The sequence below is a fragment of the Nyctibius grandis genome, chromosome 7 (assembly GCF_013368605.1).
Source record: "Nyctibius grandis isolate bNycGra1 chromosome 7, bNycGra1.pri, whole genome shotgun sequence".
Lineage (NCBI taxonomy): Eukaryota > Metazoa > Chordata > Aves > Nyctibiiformes > Nyctibiidae > Nyctibius > Nyctibius grandis.
The window spans coordinates 30177690-30199838 of NC_090664.1; the positions used below are offsets into that span (position 1 = coordinate 30177690).

Consider the following 22149-nt stretch of genomic DNA (forward strand, 5'->3'; position numbering starts at 1 on the left):
ATACACCTTTAGTACAACTGGGTGCCAGTTTGGAGCCAGTCCACCTGTCTGTCCTACCAAACTGAGAAGTATTTTAAGCACCAAATGATAAAACATCGTTCCAATTCCTGCTTTGATAGTGACTCATTTAGGCTGATTTTGAAACATGTTAAGTTAGTAAAACTTCACAGAAGGCAGCATGCTGTTCACGTACAGACCTGACGTGAGCCACAGCCACTTGGGAGTGTGAAAATCACAGTGATCCATCTGGTATCACCTACTCCTCAAAAAGCACTTTGCAGAGCAGAAGGTGAAACTATTGACAGAAAAAGAAAGGAAAGGAAAAGGGGAAGGGGAAGATGGGAATCTGCTTAAAAGACAAATCACACCTCTAAAGAAGGTAACACCTTGAAAATGCAAAAGAACTGACACTTCCTCATCCCAAGAGCTGTGTAACACATCAGAGAAGCCCCAAGCAGAACTGGGACGCTGGGGTACGAAGTTCTGGTCAGTACCAGTGCAGACTCCAGCACCCACGGCTTCAACCGCCCTAAATAAAACAAAGCTTACAGAAAAGCATTTGTGGGGAGGAAGGAAAGAAGGGGCTGTACTTCATAGCTTGTAGTTTCACCACAAAAGAGGAGTGTTACACACAATGGAACAGGAGGCTGAGGGAGGCTGGGAAGAAGAGTTAAAAGGAAAGCATGTGGGTCACAGCTCAAAACCACATCAGATCTGAACGCTAGTGCTAGCAAAAGTATACGTGGGAGTAGTCTCCCTGCCACGTTTTGTCTAACTGGCATTGAGAGCATCTCTACAATTTATTTTTATTGGCACTTCAAGCAGTCTTGCAGGAATACATATTAGCTGAAAAAATGAAGAGCTCAGGCTACATTTCTGAATTAAATAACCACTTTTCCTTTACAAACACCAGCCACCCCCTAACACCTAGAAGTGAGATCCCACAATCCAGCTGTTTTCCCATGTCAATCTTAAATTACTTTATATGTGGAACTATGAAAACGTTCACTGCAGGGCTCTGATTTTCTCACTTATTCCTCATAATAGTTGTCAGAATAAGTCTCTCACTATCAAATTTCTGGAACCCACAGAAGGGCCTCATTAAGGTGAAACATTGTCAAAGAGGAGGACAGACTGCTAAGCATTTTGCAACCAGAGCTGGAACCAGCAATACGCAGGCTTACCTTCCCCGCAGCTTAGAACAAACTTAGCAGTCCCTGGGTGCAAGATATTTACTTACATTTCTTTTTAGTTCAAGCCAGAGGACAGAGAAGAACTCTAGGAAAATTCCCTTGAGCCAATGAAGCTTTCTGTAAGTGAGCAGGTTATGACAGCTTACCTTTGTTGAATAGTATCTCACTTGGGTCTACAACTTCTGGTAATCAAATATGCAGAGTCCGTTACCTATTAAAAAAACCTTACAAAACATTTTGTCTCCAGAGCAGTAGCTGTAGTTTTTGTCCAGCTACAGTACTTGCATCACCCTGCAATTTGCTGGATCTAGTTTGATCCTGACGGTTGAAAGTTGTAGTAGCAGCACATAAAAGCATAACCTACGCCTGAAACTTCAGAGGGGAGCTTTTATCATCTGTTCAATTGGCTGCTGTTCCTTAGCTAAAATATTCTAGCTTTTGAGCATGGTTAAATCGGTTGTCACACACTTCCTGCACTTTGAAATAATTAATCCAGGTTAATAGTACTAGCAGGGTCCATTAAAGTACTTGAGGTAACGAAACAGCTGTACCGTGCTTGTGCCTACCGCATCCAACAACCAACATTTTGCACATAAGGACATTTCCATCTGTGTAAGTGGAATATTCTTTACTGCTGAGTATTATTCTGCATGAATAGCAGAAAGCTAGGTTAGAAAGCACAACACTTAAATCTTAACAGGTTTTTTTGCAGAAGAGGTTCACTGAAAGAATAAATCATTTTAAAAAAAAAAAGGTGGTTAATTTTGAACAGTTTTGCTTTACCCTTGGGGTATAGTCAGTTCTCTCAGGACTGTGTAACAATGTGGAGACACTGAAAAATCAGGACAATGCAGAAACAACAGCCTGCTTCTGTGAATCTAGTACTAGCACTTACGAATTTTACACTTAAAAAAAAATATCTTCTTTGTTTTCAAGGTAGCTACCTATTTGTTAATAGCATAAATATAACAACAGAAAACATAGCAAGTGTGAGAAGCTTTTTGACTTTCCTGCACCCACCCAAGAAAAAAAGAATGTTTTTATTAGACTAAATCATGCTGCTATGCTACACCACTAGCCTACAGGACGGATAAATGAAGACAGACATGAGCTGTGTATGAGATAACTTATTTTATTTATTCAATTCTCAACTTAATTTTGATGCTAAAAATTGGTCAAAGGCACTTCAAAGAATATATTTAAGAAACAAACCCTTATGGTGATCATTCCAGACAAGTCACCAACTTATACCTGCCATTAGGGACACGACTACCTACAATTGCAAAGTGAAACATTCACAGGTTTTAAGTGGAGCATACTGTCCAGCAGCAATATCCAATTCTTTTAGAGCATTAATAACATTTGTGGAGTATTTTAAATACAATATGGTAAAGCAAAGCAAATTACACTTTTGGAGTTCCACAGAAGCTTTTCTTGACAGAAAAAGGACAAAATTGCCTTTCCAAGTGGTCCTGTATTGAGGGATCTATTTTCATCTGTGCGTGCACTATCAACATCAGTAGCAGGTACCTCAGAGAAATAACCCACGCTTTTCTGTTGTACAAAGATAAAACACCCTGTTTAGATAGCAAACTGTTTATAAGGTCTATCAGCTGCTCACTAAAATTTATACTTCTGGAAGCATAACAGAACAAATGGCAACATGTGAAGGAAAAGTGATTTTAATATGTACCCTCACCAAAGCAAAACAAAGAAAGAGTCCTTAAAGGCAAAAGGTACTGGAAAAAGGGCTTCGCAAAATGAGAGATGGTGCTAACATCACCAGCGTTTAACCTCTTCAATAAGACCAATATAGACTGCAAATTTAACTGGGAATGAAAGAAGAGTAAAATTGGTCTTTTTCTGCAAAGATTAATACCATCCTGTGATTAAGAACAGTGAACAGAAGGTTAACTCCTTGGCACTCTCATTCCTTCCAAACTAGAGAACACTTAACACAAAGGTAAAATGTTACCCTGTAACACTAAGTAACATTCCCATATCCAAGTGCAAACAACTGCTGCCTAGTAATTTCAAAAAAACTAGTTCAAAATTTTTAGATGAGGCATTTAAATCATGATGGTGCCAATGGAAGCGTTTAGGTTTTATAAAATTAAGAGACCTCTTTTAGAAGCAAAACAAAACCACAGAGCAATAATCAGCATAGCCTAAGAGAGCCTGTGTTGCTGTGCTTCAGAAAGGTCTGTCCACCTGAAATAAAGTAGCCTCTTTGGGCTGCAGAAATACTCAGACTCAATAAATACTTTCTCAAAGCACAAAGACCCAAAAGTGAAATAACAAACTGCTAATAGTAGTGTAATATTGTACATGAAAATTATACTCACTGTTCACATGCCAACCTTCTCTATGGAAGCTTTTGAAGGGAGTGAGATACAAACTAATTATTTCAGAGGTATCAGCTCATTGTTATGGCAACACAATTCAACGGAGAACAACAGTCCTCTGTTATGATCACAGAATGTAAAAACCGATGCTTTTCTGGCTTGCCTGGAAGGAAAAAAAAAATTCTTTGCAGTGCTGTTAGAAGGCAAAAGAAATAGATTCAGGGGCCTAAGAGCAAGGACACTTTAAAACAAAGCAAGAATGGATGGTTGAAGTAAAGGCTACTTTTATTTCTCCAGACAGGCCACCTATTTATCACAAGGTAGTACACTCTTAGCCTTACTCCCTCAAGAAACGGATCTTGTTCCTTTATTTCTCCATTCCCTCTGAGGTCCTGCATGTTTTGTGGAAAGGGACATTCCTGCCCCACGCTGCTAAACCCACAAGCCTCAGCTGGGCAGCAGACAAGAATTAGAACTGCTCCTGAGAAAAGGCTTCATCATGAGCTCAGCAGTGGCTGGTTTGACTTGCCACCTCAGCAACCAACCTGTGCGGAGCTCTAATATCTCACTACCTGCTTCCTCTGGTCCATCTGAGACTTATGCATGATGAAATTGAAAACCCAAAAGACAGGATAGTCAGAACACTAAGGAAGATGAAGAGGAAATGATGCTACTTCACAGGGCAGCACAGGGCAAACATGGGACTCAAATCTGCAGAAAATATGCAAGACCAGTTCTGCTTGCTGTGGAAGAAAATCTTTAAATCCCCATGGATGAACTGAGGAAGAAAGCGGTAATAAAGGAACAGTACAGTAGTTCAGTAGATCTTCTACATGGGCTGAATTTATGAAGAGATGAAGTTGGGATCTTGATTTCATTTTATAACTTCCTTAAGTATTCCAGAAAATTTTAATTGCATGTTTGAACAATGCCACTGGAGTTATCAATACCATATGGATTTCACAATGTTATTGGTCTGTGCTGCGCGTGGGATAAACATTTAGCTCACAAAAGGAAGCACTTCTCCGCATGGTACCACCCGTTCTCCTCTGGACAAACATCCCCCTGACTAGAGCAAACTGGAGACTGAAAAAGTAACAAACTCGGTTATAATTTTCTTCTTAAGTCAACTAACATAAAATAAAGCTTGTGTCCCTTTCAGTACTTCAGAGGCAGTCTTGCTCATAAAAGACCAACACATTTAACCCCGCAGGAACTATTCATTTAACTAATACTTGACATATGAACCCAGCCTATATTCAGGCAGAGAAGATGTATTTAATATCTCAACTCCATGAGAATTATCAGTAATTGCCATCATGCTGCAGAGCAATGGTCAGAAAGGAAGTCATGACTCTTTGCTGTTGGACAACAGATAGAACCCCAATCTGTACAAGAACTGTCTTTGGAAAAAAAATTCCAGTACTTTATGGTAATATCCTCTTCCAGGAACATCCTGAAGGACAGCAGTAGTAAATAAGGCTGTCTGCTACCAGTATGTGCCCTTTCCAAAACAATGACTGGAGGTAATCGGGTTATGTCCAAATTCATCAATATGATGAAGGTGAAAAGCGATAAAAAGATGAAGAAACTTTTGTTCAAGTGTGGAATAAAGACACACTACATGTCAAGCTTAACCCCATCCACCATACTGCTATTCACTCAACCTGAAAAAGAGAAAAACAGAAAGTTTTACATTAACTATATAAAACATAGGCTTGGCCTCTGAAAATTTTTCAGTAATTAAAACACCTATTTTGTCCCACACCAAGAAAGTGTTTTCAGTTAAGAGGCAGAGATACTCATAAAGTAGTGGAAAAAGTTAATGCACTTTGAAAGATTCCTGCATTCAGGCTGGCTTATCTGAATAACTACATACTTCAGTTTCAAAAAGAGTGAAATAAGGATCATTTAACACTTTGTTCTGAAAAAGGTAACAAGAAGCAGATACAGCAGAAATTTTAAAAGTCGAGGAAAAAAACTGTTCAGAAACATGAAATTAAGTACTTCAGCCAAATAAACTAGATGTGTAGGGAAGCAGTCAAATCGGCTTTGCTGCAGTTTTAAAATAGGACTTGTTTGTATCTGTAAAATTCTAATGAATAAGGTCCACAAACTCAAAGTATAGTTATGTGAAAATTAAATAGAAATAATTATAATACTGGCTGAAACCAAGTTGTTAAAATGCCACTGTAACTTTGCTAAGATGCTATTCTTTCTGGTTTACATGGAAGGTGTGATGGAAGACAGACTTCTATTTCAAAAAGCATCTACCTTATCTTATGCTGAGAAATTCCGAGATGAATTTTTATATCCATTCAACCAACAGGATAAGTTAATACACACAAAAAAAAAGCCACAGGCAAATATGTAAGCAGCTTGCATCACCACAGCAATTTACACAATAGTTACTGTTTCTGGGCTTCTCCCTAAAACAGTAGGGATCCAACTTCATATTGTTTTGTACAATAGAGACTTAAAATTTTTTTTAAATAATTCATAGCAGTGAATTCCATTTCTGAAACAATTCAGATTAATCTTTTGGGTGGATCTCTGCCTATTCATAATAACCAGTCTGTCATTAAGGCAAAGCAGACTTGAGACTATTTTCACGCCTCTCCCTTCCTTATAGGGCAAGGTACACAAAGTAACTTCACGATATTGAGGATACTAGCAAAGCCATCATGAAGTATTTGACTGTGCAGCATCCAATTTCTTATATTAGAACTGACCTAACAGAACATCTGAAAGGAAACAGAGAACAGAGAAAGGAACAGAAATACTGTATGATTATCTTTGAACCCGACAACTATGTTTTTTATACAAATTATTCCAGATATTAGCGTACCAGGAACCTCCTATTTCACAGCTTTAGGGCCCCAAATCTTCATGAGCTGGGCTGCAAGGTCACACTATCCCAAACAGTCAGAGCCAGCACTGGACTCTGTTGCACACAGTGACAAGCAGTACAGCCAATGTGATTTTTGAAATAAGAATCACCATGAGTAATTTCAGTCCACAAGCTTCATGCAGGAGTTTGAGGAGACTCTTATTCATTGTACTGGTTTCTTTTTGTTTTCTTCAAAGTCGAACTAATTCTCAGAAATTTTTTGCTTTAGCTCTTGATTATCCTCCAGTGCTTCATTTTTGTTCTGTTCTTCTGGATTCTTTGCCGAATCAGGATTGTACCGATACAAATAGCCATGTGGACGGAGATGATAAATCAAATATTCCAAATGATACATAGCCACAGAATCAACATAGTGGAATGAAACTGCTAGATCAGAGCAGCATCCAGGACCCTAAAATACAAAACAAGTCAAAATAACCAGCAAGAATTGCAAAGCATGCCCTGGATTAAAGATCCAGGAAGAATTCAAACACATACTTGACTTTGCGATGAGAAATTCACTATCATCAGTCATTCATATCCTTCAAAACTTAATGTGAGGCAAGTAAAATGCATCAGATGTATCTGCCAAAGCATCTTTCCAAATTAAAGTTGGACGAAGACTTTTGCTTCTGTAATCAAGCCAGTGAAAAAAACAGCTGCCCTCATTAATGTCAGAGGTTTTTTGCTTTTCTATACTTCTTTTTTTATGCTGGTGTTTAAACAAAACCAAGAAGCTGCAAGCAGGTCTAAATGCATTGCATTTATAGATGACGCAACACACACTTGTTAACTCATGACAGCATCCATCCACAGTATATAAGCCAAACATGCATGCACATGCACCTGTGCATGTTCACACATTATACAGTTCAGCAAAACTGTCAGTATCTAACTTCCTACATCTAGAAAGCTGTGACAAATCACTTTGGAACTTTTTTTTTTTTTAAGTTTATTAATTTCATTGACGTTATTAAGCATTTTTAAGAGCTAGATCATTGTTAACACACTTGTTACAACTTGCATTTTCTAGGTCAAATTCAGCTTTGAGAATGCTTTTCTGCAAGGTAGTTTTGTGGGGTTTTTTTAATCGGATTTGATTGCAAAGCTGCTAATATTCCAGCTCTAATTGGAACTAAGATAAAATATTTAAAGACATTTAAGAGAACAATTGTTATATAATCGTTCTTCTTTCAATACTTGCTAAGTTTTATCGATATAGCTTGTTTTTGATACCAGATGAAGTAATCTTTATCCAAACACAAATATGATAGGACAGAATCAAATATGTGATTTCCATTATGGATCCCCACCACCACTGCATCAGTTACAGATGTAACTGTTCACAGCTCAGCCACGCATGAACTACAACCATAGCTAAAGCTGCTGCATCCTGCCACACTAAATACAGTATTGTAGCTGTTTTAAGCTACAGAAATGCTCTAGCTGCTGAATAGAATATAAAAATAGATGCTTTACAATGAAAAGAGTCTACTGAAGAATGGGACTTTTTTTTTTCCCCAACATTACTGTGTAAAAAATCCCACATCCTATCCTTACTTTTGGCCACTTATGATGATCTCAAAACTTGCTGAAAAATAGCACCTTTAAAAGTGAGGTTATAATCCTAAAAAAAGAAGCAACGTCACAGATTATATGATCATCAGTTTACAATGCAGAACCGCTTCAGATCACTTTAATTTCAAATAGTGCCCTGCTCCTCCCCCCTTTTTCTTTTTTTTTTTTTTTTTAAACTGGACATTTCAGATGTGGAACACAAAGGACAATCTGCAGTTCTTGCAGTAAGAATGTTTCAGCTTGTAAATGCTATTTTTGTTGCTACAATAAAAGAATTTTTAAAAAATTAGCTTTGCCAGCTCTCACGCTTGCCTCCACTTCTACAGAAAGCAGACAAAACTCCAGTACAACTACATAAGGAAATCTAACCATCTTTCCTTGTTTGGTTCATGCTTTTATTTCACTTCTATGCAACATTCAGTCTTCCATAATCTTTCCAACAGAATTCACTTACATGTACATTTTAACAACCTTCAATTAAAAAGTGAGGGCAGGGCAGCTACCAGCATTCAAGCCAGGTAACACCACACACAGTTATCAGTGATAAGTACATTGCAGCACATCTCCTTTGGATGGAAAAAGACTAACAGGTACTACAGTCACACACACCATTACCCACCAGCCCCTCCAGTAACTTGGGAATCTCTTAGCCAACGTTAACCAACTACAATCATGAGCAAGCCTCAAAATTAGTTCTACTTCTACAGGTTTTATGCAAAATATGCCGTTGGGTAAAAATAAAGGTGCATCAGTGCCACCTTCCCTTTCAGTAGGCTTTAATGTAGCTAAGCCATACTGTTTGACCCAGCTCTGCATAGCAAGCACATACAGCTTGGAATGAACCAGGCTGGTCTTGATTCTCACTGCACACTGGGAGCTGGGTGGCAGGAGGAGAATCTAGGGACACTGTGTGTGAGATCTGAGGGAACAAAACAAAACAACTTTGCAAGGAAGGCAGCAGTGATGACACTAGACAAATGTGTCCAAAAGGTTTCATCATTTTTTGCTGTCCACAGAACATAGCAAAACAGCAATAGCAATAATAATTTAAGATTCACTAGCTCTTTTGGAACATTAAGTTCTTAGCATCAACTTCTAGTTGATTAGTGTATTTAACACATCTACACCCAGGCGTATCACAGGATATCACAACAAAATCTTTCCTCAAATATATTGAGCTGCTACTAAACTGCCAATACACACATCATACACGTTCATACACATCATAAGATGTACTTCATAAAATGGGTACCAGGTTCCTAAGGACTTACCTCTACAGCAGGATAATAATTATAATTCCAGTACCAGAATGTTTTCGGTAGGTATCCTCTGATTAAGTGATGCTCTGGAATGAAGGGATGAAAGGTTTCTCTACCACTTGTATCCCTAGAATCTCCTGCTTCCACATTAATGATCTCCATGCATTTTCCTAGTGCTAGGTCTTCAATAGAGGAACTGTGAGAGCATTTGTTCGTTTTAAATGCAGCAACAAATCTCTTCAGAGCTTCTTTGCTCAGAACATATCCTGCTCCTCCACTCATGTAGCCCTGTTTCACATAAGGCTTAAACCTTCTTCCAAAGTATATTGGTTGTTCAGGACTGTATTTTGAAAGAAGCCATCTCAAATTGTCCAATATAACATATGTATCATCATCTGCTTTCATAAACCAATCAGCATCATCAAAATAATGGTCATATACATACTGAAAAGCTTTAATAGTCTTCCAGTACAGTTGGTCCCTGCCTTCTTTGGTTTCTAGGCCCACAGTTGGGAAGTCTTTATTCTCCTCCGAGCTCATAAAAAGTATTTTATTACAACGTTGGGCCCAAGTGGCCTTAACATGCTTGGCTTTCTTTTCTAGATTCTGAGGTCCAGTCATGACCCAACACAGTATTTTCACCTTTTGATACAGTCCCTCTGCAATATTTTTATTCTCATCTAAAAAAAGAGGAAAGTTCCAAAACAATATTAGACTTGATTGCAAAACAAGCTAAGAGCAACCTCCCCCCAGACATTCTGTTTCTAGATCAGAAAAGACATGCAGAGAGAGAAGAGGCGTTTGCTTCCAAATGCACCGGGTACTGAAATTAATGTTAGATTTACGAAGAAAACAAGACTGCCAAAACCAAGAAACTAAAATTCTTAAAGCTACTTCAACTTCACAGGATAAAGGAGAGCCCAAGAGCCATATCAAAACAGGTATCTGTTCATGGAAGTGTGGCTTTAGAAAACCTTGATCTGAACATAGAAACTGTTTGGAGGCGTCTTGATGGTGTTGGAGGACTAATGAAAATTAAAAAGCTGAATATTTTTGCCATTCACAATTAATACAACTTAATGACTACAACACAGAAAGGTGAAAAAGCTAATAAGCTCTGTTATATATATTCATGTTAACTAACAAGACCCAATAAATATTTCTAAAGCAGCAACATATTTTTGAAGGAAAAAGCAGATGGTAAGCCAGAAAGAAAGAATTTATCACCAAAACAAGTTAAATCTTATTTGCAAAAAAAACCCAGAATAAATAAGTTAGGATACTATGCAATTAGTATTATTGTTGTGCTAAAATGTTTTTATTTGCAGACAATCCAACAGAATAAATAGAGTTATTTGAGGTTTGTAATATAATGTTTTCCAAGCTGCCAAAGCATCCATTTCCCTCAAAGAAACATTTTCACTTGATACATACTGAGTGATTTTAACTCACGTAAAAGAATATTCCATGGGGAGTAAGATCTGCATAACTGGTCCTACAATATTCCTGCTTCCACTTTAGGCAACAACAGATCAGATTTCTTTGTAACAATTTGCTACAATCACATGTGAAACACTCACAAACTTGCCTTACAAAGTCTGCAGTTTAAATATGTTTAAATAGCAAATTACTTATTAACATCCTCAGTGAGTGCATTATAGTACATTTTTTCATACAAATTCTTGGCAGGGAAGAAAACAATATTTTGCAATGCATGAAAAGGGAGCATATTAGTCAGGTGTAACAAAATACCTTTATGCTGTCCAGAGTCTGCATTGAAATTCATTTGTCCTTGCAGCTGATTGTTATCGGTATCTGCTGAGTGTTGACCATGTGGATCATTGTGAAGGATATGAGGCTGGATCTTAACCTGTTCTTCTAGTATAATGCTAAATAGAAGATAGCATACGAAAAATCCTATGGCTGATCCAAAAGTGAAGGTTAGAAGGTTCATCAAAGACTTAGAAGAGGCCATCTCCTGAAGGTAATACGCTGTCAAAAACAAATGAAAAATACATTAAGTTTGAAGCTGCTTAATACAGAAATCAAATCTAAAACGATAGGAAGAAATCAACGACTAAATCTCTGGAAGTAGAGATTTCAGTTCTAGCTCAGATTCAGCTCCCCTGGAATTGCATGGAAATCTAAGCACAAGAGCAATGCAAATATTCAGATAAAATTGTACACCCATTGATAAATTTAGTGCAAAAGGCCTGCTATATATTCTTTAGCTTAAAATTACGAAGGACAGTCATAAAGCACGACTCACGACTCACGTACGTGAGTGTACGTACAAAAAACATTCATTATATTTATAGAAGAATGTATACATTTAAAGTGCAATATCCTAATTATATGACTGTAATATATGTTCACTTCTTTATTCTCTTCATCCCAAGAAATCTGTGCTATAAAATGTAATACCTAAGTCTTCTATGAAGCTAAATGATGGTCAAAGGCAATCTACAGATCAAGACACAATATGGTCATGAGATGTACTTAAACTCCAGGAGTAAGTATATTACAGGAATTCTTTAACAGTTGTCAAACACAAGCATATCTTGAAGAGTTATAAAAGCAAACCTACTCTCAAAGTAGGGCAGTCTTCCTTCCACTTTTAGGAAGCACTGAGGATAGACTTTGAGAAGAAAGACTATGACAACATCTTAATTTACATACAGAAACACTCATTTTTAAAAGACATTTGGAGGAAGAGAACACATCAGCCTCAAGGCGTCTTCTACACATCAAAAACCTTGTGTTGCAGTAATAAAAAACCCCTTCACTTCAGCCACACCCTTGCTCCTCAAAAACTAAAGGACTTGGCTGACCATTTTTATAAAATTAAACAAAACCAGCATCTACACCTGCATAAAGTGAGCTATATGCATCTGAAACAAGTGTGATTTTTTATATATTAAACACTTGCAAAGCAATTTCAGGCTGTTGAGGCCTGAGGGCTTTTCATCTTTGCACAGGGCTGAGAAATTTTCTAGTAATTTGTGACTAAACTACAAAAACATTGAGTGTGAAATACACACTGGATTCAAGCCAGAGCCTTACAAACAAGCTGATGATGTTCCCCTCCATCAGGATCATTCTTAACGTCAATTGGCAGAACCCAATTTAGTTAGTTAGGGAGCCAAAAAAAGAAAATTATGGAATGTACAAAGCATCGATGAAAACCATCGATTAGAAAAGAGCTGCAGCCACCAAAACAACTCATTTAGCCTGCACCAACTTCTCTCACTGACTGTGCAGAGTTTATTGGAAAAAGACTGTCCCCAAGCAAGCTGCACGAATCGCTTTGCAGCAACACACGCTCCAAATACCACCTTTCTGTCTGTCTGAGCGCTCTCCTGAACGGAAAGCAGAGAGGACAGAAAGAAGGTGTGCATATTGTTAGGCTGGCACTTTCAGAAATCATCAGTTTTACCGCACGCATGCAGATCTAGATCATTTGAGAGTGAAGCAGCTCTAATGTGATATGCTTTTCTTTCCACACTGCTAGAAAAAGGAAAGAAAACTGGAAACACAACTTGAGGCACAAAATAAAAATCAAGAAACTTAAAAGTTATATCAAATTCACATGATTATAACTGTGGTTGATAAGGAGCTATAGTTCTTTAACATTAAAAAGCACATTATACAATTTTTTAATCATACGTTGTCTCCCCTCAATTCAGTACTACATCCTGGTGGAGATTAACCATTGCCTTCACACATCACATCTTAAAGTATAAAATTGACTTTATTATCATTTATGATCCACCCAGGCCTTGAAAAAACGACTTGGTTTCCATCTTTATTTCTATCATCTTATAAGCCACTAACTTGGGAAGAAAACATGAGGATTTAGATCAGATGCCTTCCAAAAAAAAAAAAAAAAAAAAAAGTAAAACCCCAAAACATTCCAGGAAAAGCCTATACGCATAAGCAGCCTATGACACTGAAAAGTATCCACTGTACTAAAATTATTATTTTTTTGTTTTCCTTTCCCCATCCACCACCACAAAGTTCCCTCAAAATTTGCAATACACAAAGGGAGAGGGCCAGAATAAACCAATGCCTTCCTTCCACATATTAAACAGGGAAAAATTAAAATCCATGCGTGCATACAGCATAGCTACAGCACTTTCTAAAAGAAAAAGTCTCCTTTGTTCCACTTTTCAATATTAGGTGTCTCTGCCATACAATTTCAGTTATCTGCTTTAACAGATGTTAAAGTTATTCTTGCTTAGAGAGAAAAAAAAAAAAAAGAATCACCTGAAAATAACTGCTACTTATTAAACTATGGAATTATGTTAAATTAGGTTCTTTAGAAAAAAAACTTTAAGTATATTGAAAATGTTAAAAGAGAACAAAGTGCATTCATCACATTTGGAAATCAGAAGTTGATCTGGCAGTATTCCACAAGCAAAGAGGATTTCTGGGAGCAGGTAGGGACAGATGCTGAAGCTATACTTCATATTTGATATGAAATGCCTCTAGTTACAGTTTTCAATCTAAAACAATCTGCTCATCATTCTATCAATTTTATATCAACAGATTGGACCACTATATACACATGTATGTATCCATACATTTATAAACTCCATCAGTAAACAGGGCAGAAATCTTCATTTTTTATATGATCTTAATATTTAACATAAGCAGAGTTTTTTAACTTGCCAGCAAAAATAACTGAATGCTATAGCATTAGACCAGAACCAGAAAATGTCTAAGAGGAAGGTCAGTTCTTATGACAAGCATCCCCACTCCGACTTTTTGTTGACATTCTTTTCTATACAGGGATTTATTCAGGGGCAAGACATGCAAAACATTTAAGTGTTCAAGGTCATGTTGGATGAGGCTTTGAGCAACTTGATCTAGTGAAAGATGCCCTTCCTCATAGCAGGGGGTTGGACCAGATAATCTTTACAGGTCCCTTCCAACCCAAACCATTCTGTGATGCTATGATTCTATGACATACAGAGATGGGAAAGGTAAGTGCAAAACCTACCAGGTCACTAGAAGATCCCCATTTTTATTCCCATTTCTATTTTTACTTCTCTTGAGTTCAAAACCAGACACTATTTTAAAAAACACCTACAACAAAAGCCTAGGTTTAAATTTAAGTTATGTTCCACTGCTCTATCACAGCCACTTAAACAAATACATCTATTTAGGTATTCATGTAGGTGGCCCTATTCACATCACAGAACCATAGCATGGTTTGAGTTGGAAGGGACCTTAAAGATCATCTAGTTCCAACCCTCCTGCCATGGGCAGGGACACCTTCCACTAGACCAGGTTGCTCAAAGCCCCATCCAACCTGGCCTTGAACACTGCCAGGGAGGAGGCAGCCACAGCTTCTCTGGGCAACCTGTTCCAGTGTCTCACCACCCTCACAGTAAAGAATTTCTTCCTAATATCTAATCTAAATCTCCCCTCTTTCAGTTTAAAACCGTTCCCCCTCAACCTATCACTACATGCACTTGTAAAAAGTCCCTCTCTCACTTTCCTGTAGGCCCCCTTCAGGCACTGGAAGTCTGCTAGAAGGTCTCCCTGGAGCCTCCTCTTCTCCAGGCTGAACAGCCCCAATTCTCTCAGCCTGTCTTCATAGTAGAGGTGCTCCAGCCCTCTGATCATCTTCATGGCCCTCCTCTGGACTCGCTCCAACAGCTCCATGTCCTTCTTATGTTGGGGACTCCAGAGCTGGAAACAGTACTCCAGGTGGGGTCTCACAAGAGCAGAGTAGAGGGGCAGAATTACCTCCCTCGACCTGCTGGCCATGCTGCTTTTGATGCAGCCCAGGATATGGTTGGCAAGCACACATTGCCAGCTCATGTTGAGCTTCTCATCAACCATCACCCTCAAGTCCTTCTCCTCAGGGCTGCCCTCAACCCATTCTCCGCCTGGCCTGTATCTGTGCTTGGGATTGCCCCAACCCACGTGCAGGACCTTGCACTTGGCCTTGTTGAACTTCATGCGTTTGCACAGGCCCACCTCTGAAGCCTGTCAAGGTCCCTCTGGATGGCATCCCTTCCCTCCAGCGTGTCAACCGCACCACACAGCTTGGTGTCGTTGGCAAACTTGCTGAGGGTGCACACAATCCCACTGTCCACGTCGCCGACAAAGATGTTACACAGCACTGGTCCCAACAGCAACACCTGAGGAACGCCACTCATCACTGATCTCCACTTGGACATCGAGCCGTTGACCGTAACTCTCTGAGTGTGAACATCCAGCCAATTCCTTATCCACCGAGTGGTCCATCCATCAAGTCCATGTCTCTCCAATTTAGAGACAAGGATGTCATGCGGGACAGTGTCAAATGCTTTGCACAAGTCCAGGTAGATGACATCAGTTGCTCTTCCCCCATCCACCAGTGCCGTGACCCCATCGTAGAAGGCCACCAAATTTGTCAGGCACGATTTGCCCTTAGTGAAGCCATATTGGCTGTCACCAATCACCTCCTTGATTTCCGTGTGCCTCAGGATAGTTTCCAGGAGGATCTGCTCCATGATCTTGCCAGGCACAGAGGTGAGACTGACTGGCCTGTAGTTCCCCAGGTTTTCCTTTTTTCCCTTCTTGAAGATGAGGGTTACATTTCCCCTTTTCCAGTCAGTGGGAACTTCACCAGACTGCCACGACTTCTCAAAAATGATGGATAGCAGCTTATCAATTTCATCCACCAGTTCCCCCAGGACCCGTGGATGTACTTCATCAGGTCCCATGGACTTGTGCACCTTCAGGTTCCTTAGATGATCTTGAACCTGATCTTCTCCTACAGTGGGCGGTTCTTCATTCTCCCAGTCCCTGCCTTTGCCTTCTGCAGCTTGGGTGGTGAGGCTAGAGCTCTTGCCGGTGAAGACTGAGGCAAAAAAGTCATTGCGTGCCTCAGCCTTCTCCATATCCTGGGTAACCAGGTCTCCCGTTTCCTTCCGGAGAGGGCCCACATTTTCCCTAGTCTTCCTTTTATCACTGACATACCTATAGAAGCATTTCTTGTTGCCCTTGACGTCCCTGGCCAGATTTAATTCTGTCAGGGCTTTAGCTTTCCGAATGTGCTCCCTGGCCGCTTGGACAATTTCTCTGTATTCCTCCCAGGCTACCTGCCCTTGCTTCCACCCTCTGTAGGCTTCCTTCTTGTGCCTGAGTTTATCCAGGAGCTCCTTGTTCATCCATGCAGGCCTCCTGGTGTTTCTGCCTACCTTCCTCTTTGTTGGGATGCATCACTCCTGAGCCCAGAGGAGGTGGTCCTTGAATACTAACCAGCTTTCTTGGGCCCCTCTTCCCTCCAGAGCTTTATCGCAGGGGACTCTACCAAGCAGGTCCCTGAAGAGGCCAAAGTCTCCTCTCCTGAAGTCCAGGGTGGTGAGCTTGCTGCGCACCCTCCTTGCTGCCCTATGGATCTTGAACTCCACCATTTCGCGGTCGCTGCAGCCAAGGCTGCCCTTGAACTTCAGGTCCCCAACAAATGTTTTAAAATTTAAAATCAACCAGACCAACAAATGTTTTAAAATTCTATCACAATGTAAGAGTCATTGTAGATGTGGATCTAAACGTAAGTTTTGATTAATTTCTGCATCTTCAAACTTACAGAACAAGTAATTTTCCCATGTTAGGGGCCGCTGAACTTGGCAGCCTGATGGATGGCGCTGCTGCAACTCCACGTCCCCAGGTCCAGCCAGCAACAAGGCTGAGGATATATTCCCATAGCTGCATGTGCAAACATGCATATATACATGGCTGACCATATCTCCCTTATGAGGAGAAGCTGAGGGAGCTGGGTCTCTTTGGCATAGAGAAGAGGAGACTGAGGGGTGACCTCATTAATGTTTATAAATAAGTAAAGGGCAAGTGTCATGAGGATGGAGCCAGGCTCTTCTCAGTGACATCCCTTGACAGGACAAGGGGCAATGGGTGCAAGCTGGAACACAGGAGGTTCCACATAAATATGAGGAAAAACTTCTTTAAGGTGAGGGTGACCGAACACTGGAACAGGCTGCCCAGAGAGGTTGTGGAGTCTCCTTCTCTGGAGACATTCAAAACCCACCTGGACGCGTTCCTGTGTGATATGGTCTAGGCAATCCTGCCCCGGCAGGGGGATTGGACTAGATGATCTTTCGAGGTCCCTTCCAATCCCTAACATTCTGTGATTCTGTGATCAACACAGCTAAAAACAGTGTTCATGCAAATGCAAACATGGTCTGGCCTTATGCTGCTCCTCTCCCTAGCTGACCAGCACAAAAGTCTGTTAGTGGAGAATATACACATACACATAATGGGGATCCCTTCAGTAACTGGCCTCAGACACTCAATCTATCCAGGAACCAACCCTGAATCCTCAGCCACCCCAGAGCCCCACTCCAGTTGCTGGTGCAGACCTCCTCACCCAGACACACACACACGTATGCAGCTCCCCACAGGCACACTATGATCCACCAGTAAACGGCCTTAGACATTCAGTCTACTCAGTAACTGGCTCTTGGATCCTTTTGTCTCCAGTTGCCTCGCTCAGACACACACCTGCAAATGAGCCTCCAAAATGACCCTCAGATCTTACAGTCCCTCCAGTAACTGGCTTGGACCTCCTGGACTCTCATATTGCCGAACTGAAGACCCTCTGATCTCACTAGTACCTGTCCCACACCTACAGCTGCCTCAAAACCTGGCTCCCACGCCTCATCTACTTCCTGGCTAACCCTGCATGATATTCACTAGCAACCACACACTGGCATGCTTGCCAAGACAATACACATGCCCTCTGCTCTCTCCAGTTACTGGCACTCCAGACACACAAGCCTCTCTGACTTACAGTCTCCACTATGGTTGCTGGCATTTAGACCCTCGCTCACTCCAGTCTCTCCAGTTGCTGGCACACCAGACACAGAGGTCCCTATAACTTATGGTACCACTACAGCTTTTGGCACTTAGACTTCAGTATGCACACATGAATATAGCAGAGAGTCCTCTCATCCAGGAAAACAGTTAGAAATTGAGTTAATGGGAAAAGAGGTCAGGCTGTGGTAATCTGCCACATGGCATAGCCAGACAGACTGACCAGCCACTTGTTTACAATTGCCCAGGCCCTTTATCCCCTTATCCTATTTTCCCATACTGGTTCCCCCTCAAACCACCTTGTGCCCTCCCCTTAGTCCCTCCCCTGAGCACCTCATAATAAGCTTTGTACAGTCACAAGATGCTCTCCTCCTGCATCCCATATGTCCCATATTCAGTAGGCAGTTACCCCCCTCAATCTTGTAAGCTGTTCCAGAGCACCTTTCTGTTGACTTATCTTGATGCCTGTCACACCTGGGCAGTGGGGCTGATGGCTCTCCAGTGACAGAACTGGGGGCTGCATCCTCTGACAAGATTAATGGGGTCCCCCCCTCACCCTGCTGTGCCTCCGTGCAGTCCTGGTGATGAGCCTTTTATCACATAATCCAAAAGACTGTTCTTACCTTGCTAGCTGTTCCAACAAGGAACCTTCCCAATCCAAAGCAAACTTAGGGAATCCCCATGCAAAAATATATGATACTGGAGCTTGCTCCACCTCCGCCCTTCAAAAAAACCCTCCAACCACCTTTAAAATGAATACTTCTAAGCAAGCTCAACCATGTAACTTTCTGAACTTCTTTCAAGAGGAAACACATTCAACAACAACAAAAAAATCTGGGATTTTGAAATTTACAGAACGCGGAACAGAACTCTAGATATTTTTGTACATGTTTAATCCCTGTGTCATTCCATAAAAACTTTTAAGATTTTATAAATTAACTATGAGAAATATGGCTACCCTACACACACAGCTGGCTCCTCCTCGTATACCTTACTGACGAAGTGAGGGGGAAGCTCTGAGGCTCCAGCATGAAACAGAATGTAAATGTCCTTTGAGTGCTGCATAATTAGCAATGAAATGGATCACTACTACCATATCCTTAACAGTCAAGCAATACATCAGAATAATTAAAGTCAAAACGTAGAAAACGTAGTTAGCTGTGCAATGCCCAAGAAAGGTCTTCTGCTCACTAAGTCCCATTATTTCTAGAAGCTTTGTAAGCACATATTCATATGCTTCTAAAATGAAGCTATGTGCAAAACAGTTGTACATTTGGTTATGTTGCCTGCAACAAGGTTTACTGTGAACTGCTGCAGTTTCCTATCAACTAAGCACAGATTGTATTTTTCACTTTCAAAAGTATTTTGTGTTTTTTTTAAAAAAAAATAATGTTGTAAGCATTTCTTTGGAGCGGAACGTCTCCCATCAAAAACTCTTAGTTGTTCCATCCAAAAAAATACAGACAACGACAGCAAGGTGTTTTGGTACAGTTGGCCGATAACAGCCTTGAAATAATATGTGTAACAACCCACAGCACAGATGAGAGGGAAGAAAGATCTTGGTAATCTCCTTTCTCATTCCAAACGCTGACACCCTCCTTCAGCAACAAGTTACCATGCCCCAAGCACGGCTTTCTAGACCTCTGCTACCCTAGTCCTTACTAAAGGGAACTGCGACGTCACTCCAGGAAGTCCCCGTTACAAGGAGCAGAAGGCGATGGGTGGGGAGCAGCGAGCAATTCCCTCGGCCACCCAGCAGGCACCTCGCTCCCTCCGTTGGGGCTCTGAGGGACTCGCTGTGTTCCACGGAGACCCCTCCTTCGGAGCCCCTCCTTCACAGGCGCGCAGCCAGGCACCTGCCGTCCCCGCAACCGCGGCTCCTGCGGGCACCCTTCTGGCCGCCGCCGGCGTGACACGCACCGCCCCGTCACCGCAGGAAGGCACCTTCCGCACCTTCCTTCACGTCGCCTCCCCAGACGGGGCGCTGCCGTCAGGGGCCTGCCCGCCGACCTCCCCCCAACGACGGCCCGACCCGGGGCCCGCCGCGGCCCCCTCAGAGCCGCTCGCCGCCGCCCGCCCCCTCACCTCGCCTCCCCGGCCGGCGGGGGCCCGGCGCGCGCTCAGCCACGCGGCGCGCAGGCTGCCGTTGGCCGCGCGCAGGGGAGGCCGCCGCCAGACCCGCCGCCCAGCTCCGCCGCCAGCACCATCCCGCTGCCCCGCGCTGCGCACCCACGAAACGGGGGGGGTGGTACCGCCCCGCCCCGCCGTCTGCTCATTGGGTGGTGAGCGGTGGGGGGCGTGGCCAGCCCCAGCAGGCGCATTTAACCCTTACCCGCCGGGCGGGCCCCGCCGCGTGGCAGCTCGCTCATCCCTTCACGTTCTCGGGTGCGCACGGCCGCCGGCGGGGGGCGCGGGGCGCGGGAGGCGCGCGGCTCCCCCGCCCGCTCCGTACCCCCGCCTGCTCCGCCACCCCCAGCCCGGGAACGAGAATCCGCCCTTTCTTCCCGCCGGGAGCGGGGCCACGTCGGCGGGCCGGGCGGCCAGCAGAGCCCGCGCCGCCCGTGTGGGGAGGCTGCTGCCGCAGTGGCCATGGGTGAAGGCGGGTGCCCTGGGCCGGAGCTGCAGCGTGAGGGCGGGGGCCAGCTCGCTTGCCGCGCTCGGCGGCATGGTCGGGGCTTGGGGGTGTGCGGGTGAAAAAATGGCACAGGGCGGGACGGGGAGAGCATGCGAGGGCGAGGTGGGAGAGCGACGAGCGTCACCTCCCCTTGACCACTTAAAGGTCTGTAAGCGGTGAGGTCTTTTGGCGGCAGTGCCTCCTCCTCTGCCTCTTCAGACACGTTTAGGGAAGAAATGCCCCGGGCAGGGCTTCTCCTCCACCCGTTTATGGCGTTACCTTGCTGTTGTCTGCCTGGCCTTGCCCGGAAGCAGCGGTGTGGTGTGCTCAGGCCGGGCTGCGGAGCTCCGCGGCTTTCCAGCCCCTCATTCTGTCCCTTCAGCCGGTCTGGAGCCTCTGCACTTCCAAAATACCATTAGGCAACTGCAAGGGACGTTGCTAGGTAACTGAACCCTCTGAAATAATTCCTTATCTCCCTGTGCTAACGCTGCCTACCTTTTTAACATCTGTGACGTGTCTCTCTTGATATCTTTCCTCAGGAAAAATCTGTTAAATATGAAGAGGGATTATAGATTTAAAAGGTGTTTTACATTACAACGTAACCGAAGGACAGCACTTTGCAAACAGCAGGTGGTTAATGGAGCTCTGCAGTTAATAGGTAGAGGTTTTAATTTAAAAAAAAAAAAGGACTGGGGTGCAGGTATGTGCAAACAAGAACTGGTCCGTGCTGAGGGCCACTAGTGTTTCTGTAAATGGAGGCCACTGCACACACTGCTCCTGACATCACCACATCTCGTCGCTCCCCATGGTTCTCAGTCCTTCCTCCAGCCTGTCCAGGGGTTCAGTCCAAACCATAGCTTTGCCTCTTCATGGCTATAGAGCTGTGTGTTCGCTTTCTGCCTCCCATCTCTCCAAAGCAATTACCCCCTCGGGGGTGTGCCCTTTCCTCCTCTATTTTTAGTTATTTTTCTCCGGATGATTGGTCATTCAGGAGATGCCGGCTTTTGTACTGGTTTAAGGAGCTCCCGTGTCCCACATGGCTCCAGGTCATAGTTTCTCATTCTTGCTCCATCCCACAGTTTGCTGCTCCCTTAAAATAAAAATTACAAGCGACTTGGTGAATGGTATCTCCTTGAGCTTATTTCATCATAGAAGAAAGGGTGGAAGTGAGGTGAGCACACTTGTTGTAGGGGGGAAGTTTGAGTGTTTGGCATTAAGAAATTCAACTATAAAGAATAACAAAGACAACAGAAATTGCAAAGGCTGCTGAAAAAACAGAGGTGTCTGTCTTCTCATTTCCTCCGCCCCCCCAAATTTTGATAAGAGTTCTGTCCACCCATGTCCAGGGCATGCCTTAAAATTCTGAGATAGATAAAGTGAAGTTTTCTATATGTCTCATGTTACAGATAATGCAGTACGATTGAGTTGAATGTAAGACTTCATT

At 42.5% G+C, this 22149-nt stretch overlaps 1 protein-coding gene across 2 annotated transcripts; it reads right to left on the reverse strand.

The window, feature by feature from the left end:
- Window positions 1-2309: 2309 nt before the first annotated feature.
- On the reverse strand, window positions 2310-20232 carry C1GALT1 (core 1 synthase, glycoprotein-N-acetylgalactosamine 3-beta-galactosyltransferase 1). Of its 2 annotated transcripts, XR_011048523.1 has the most exons (5): window positions 20177-20232; window positions 11018-11257; window positions 9278-9945; window positions 6387-6840; window positions 2310-5205 (listed from the first exon to the last, which is right to left on the reverse strand). XR_011048523.1 is itself a non-coding variant. In XM_068404850.1 (4 exons), exons 2-4 carry the CDS (start codon window positions 11238-11240, stop codon window positions 6631-6633), a joined length of 1101 nt encoding a protein of 366 aa, XP_068260951.1. In that variant the 5' UTR covers window positions 11241-11257; window positions 20177-20232; the 3' UTR covers window positions 2310-6630. The 2 variants fall into 2 exon arrangements, 1 of the variants encoding a protein (XP_068260951.1); XM_068404850.1 differs by having other exon boundaries at window positions 2310-6840.
- Between the last annotated feature and the right edge of the window lie 1917 nt (window positions 20233-22149).

Bases quoted from the DNA above. Each gene is read 5' to 3' on its own strand.
- C1GALT1 (XM_068404850.1), bottom strand. From the start codon at position 11,240: ATGGCCTCTTCTAAGTCTTTGATGAACCTTCTAACCTTCACTTTTGGA. The intron at 9,946-11,017 runs GTATTTTGTTAC...CTCTTTTTTTAG, and splicing joins AGACTCTGGACAGCATAAAG to ATGAGAATAAAAATATTGCA. The intron at 6,841-9,277 runs GTAAGTCCTTAG...TTTGTATTTTAG, and splicing joins ATTATTATCCTGCTGTAGAG to GGTCCTGGATGCTGCTCTGA.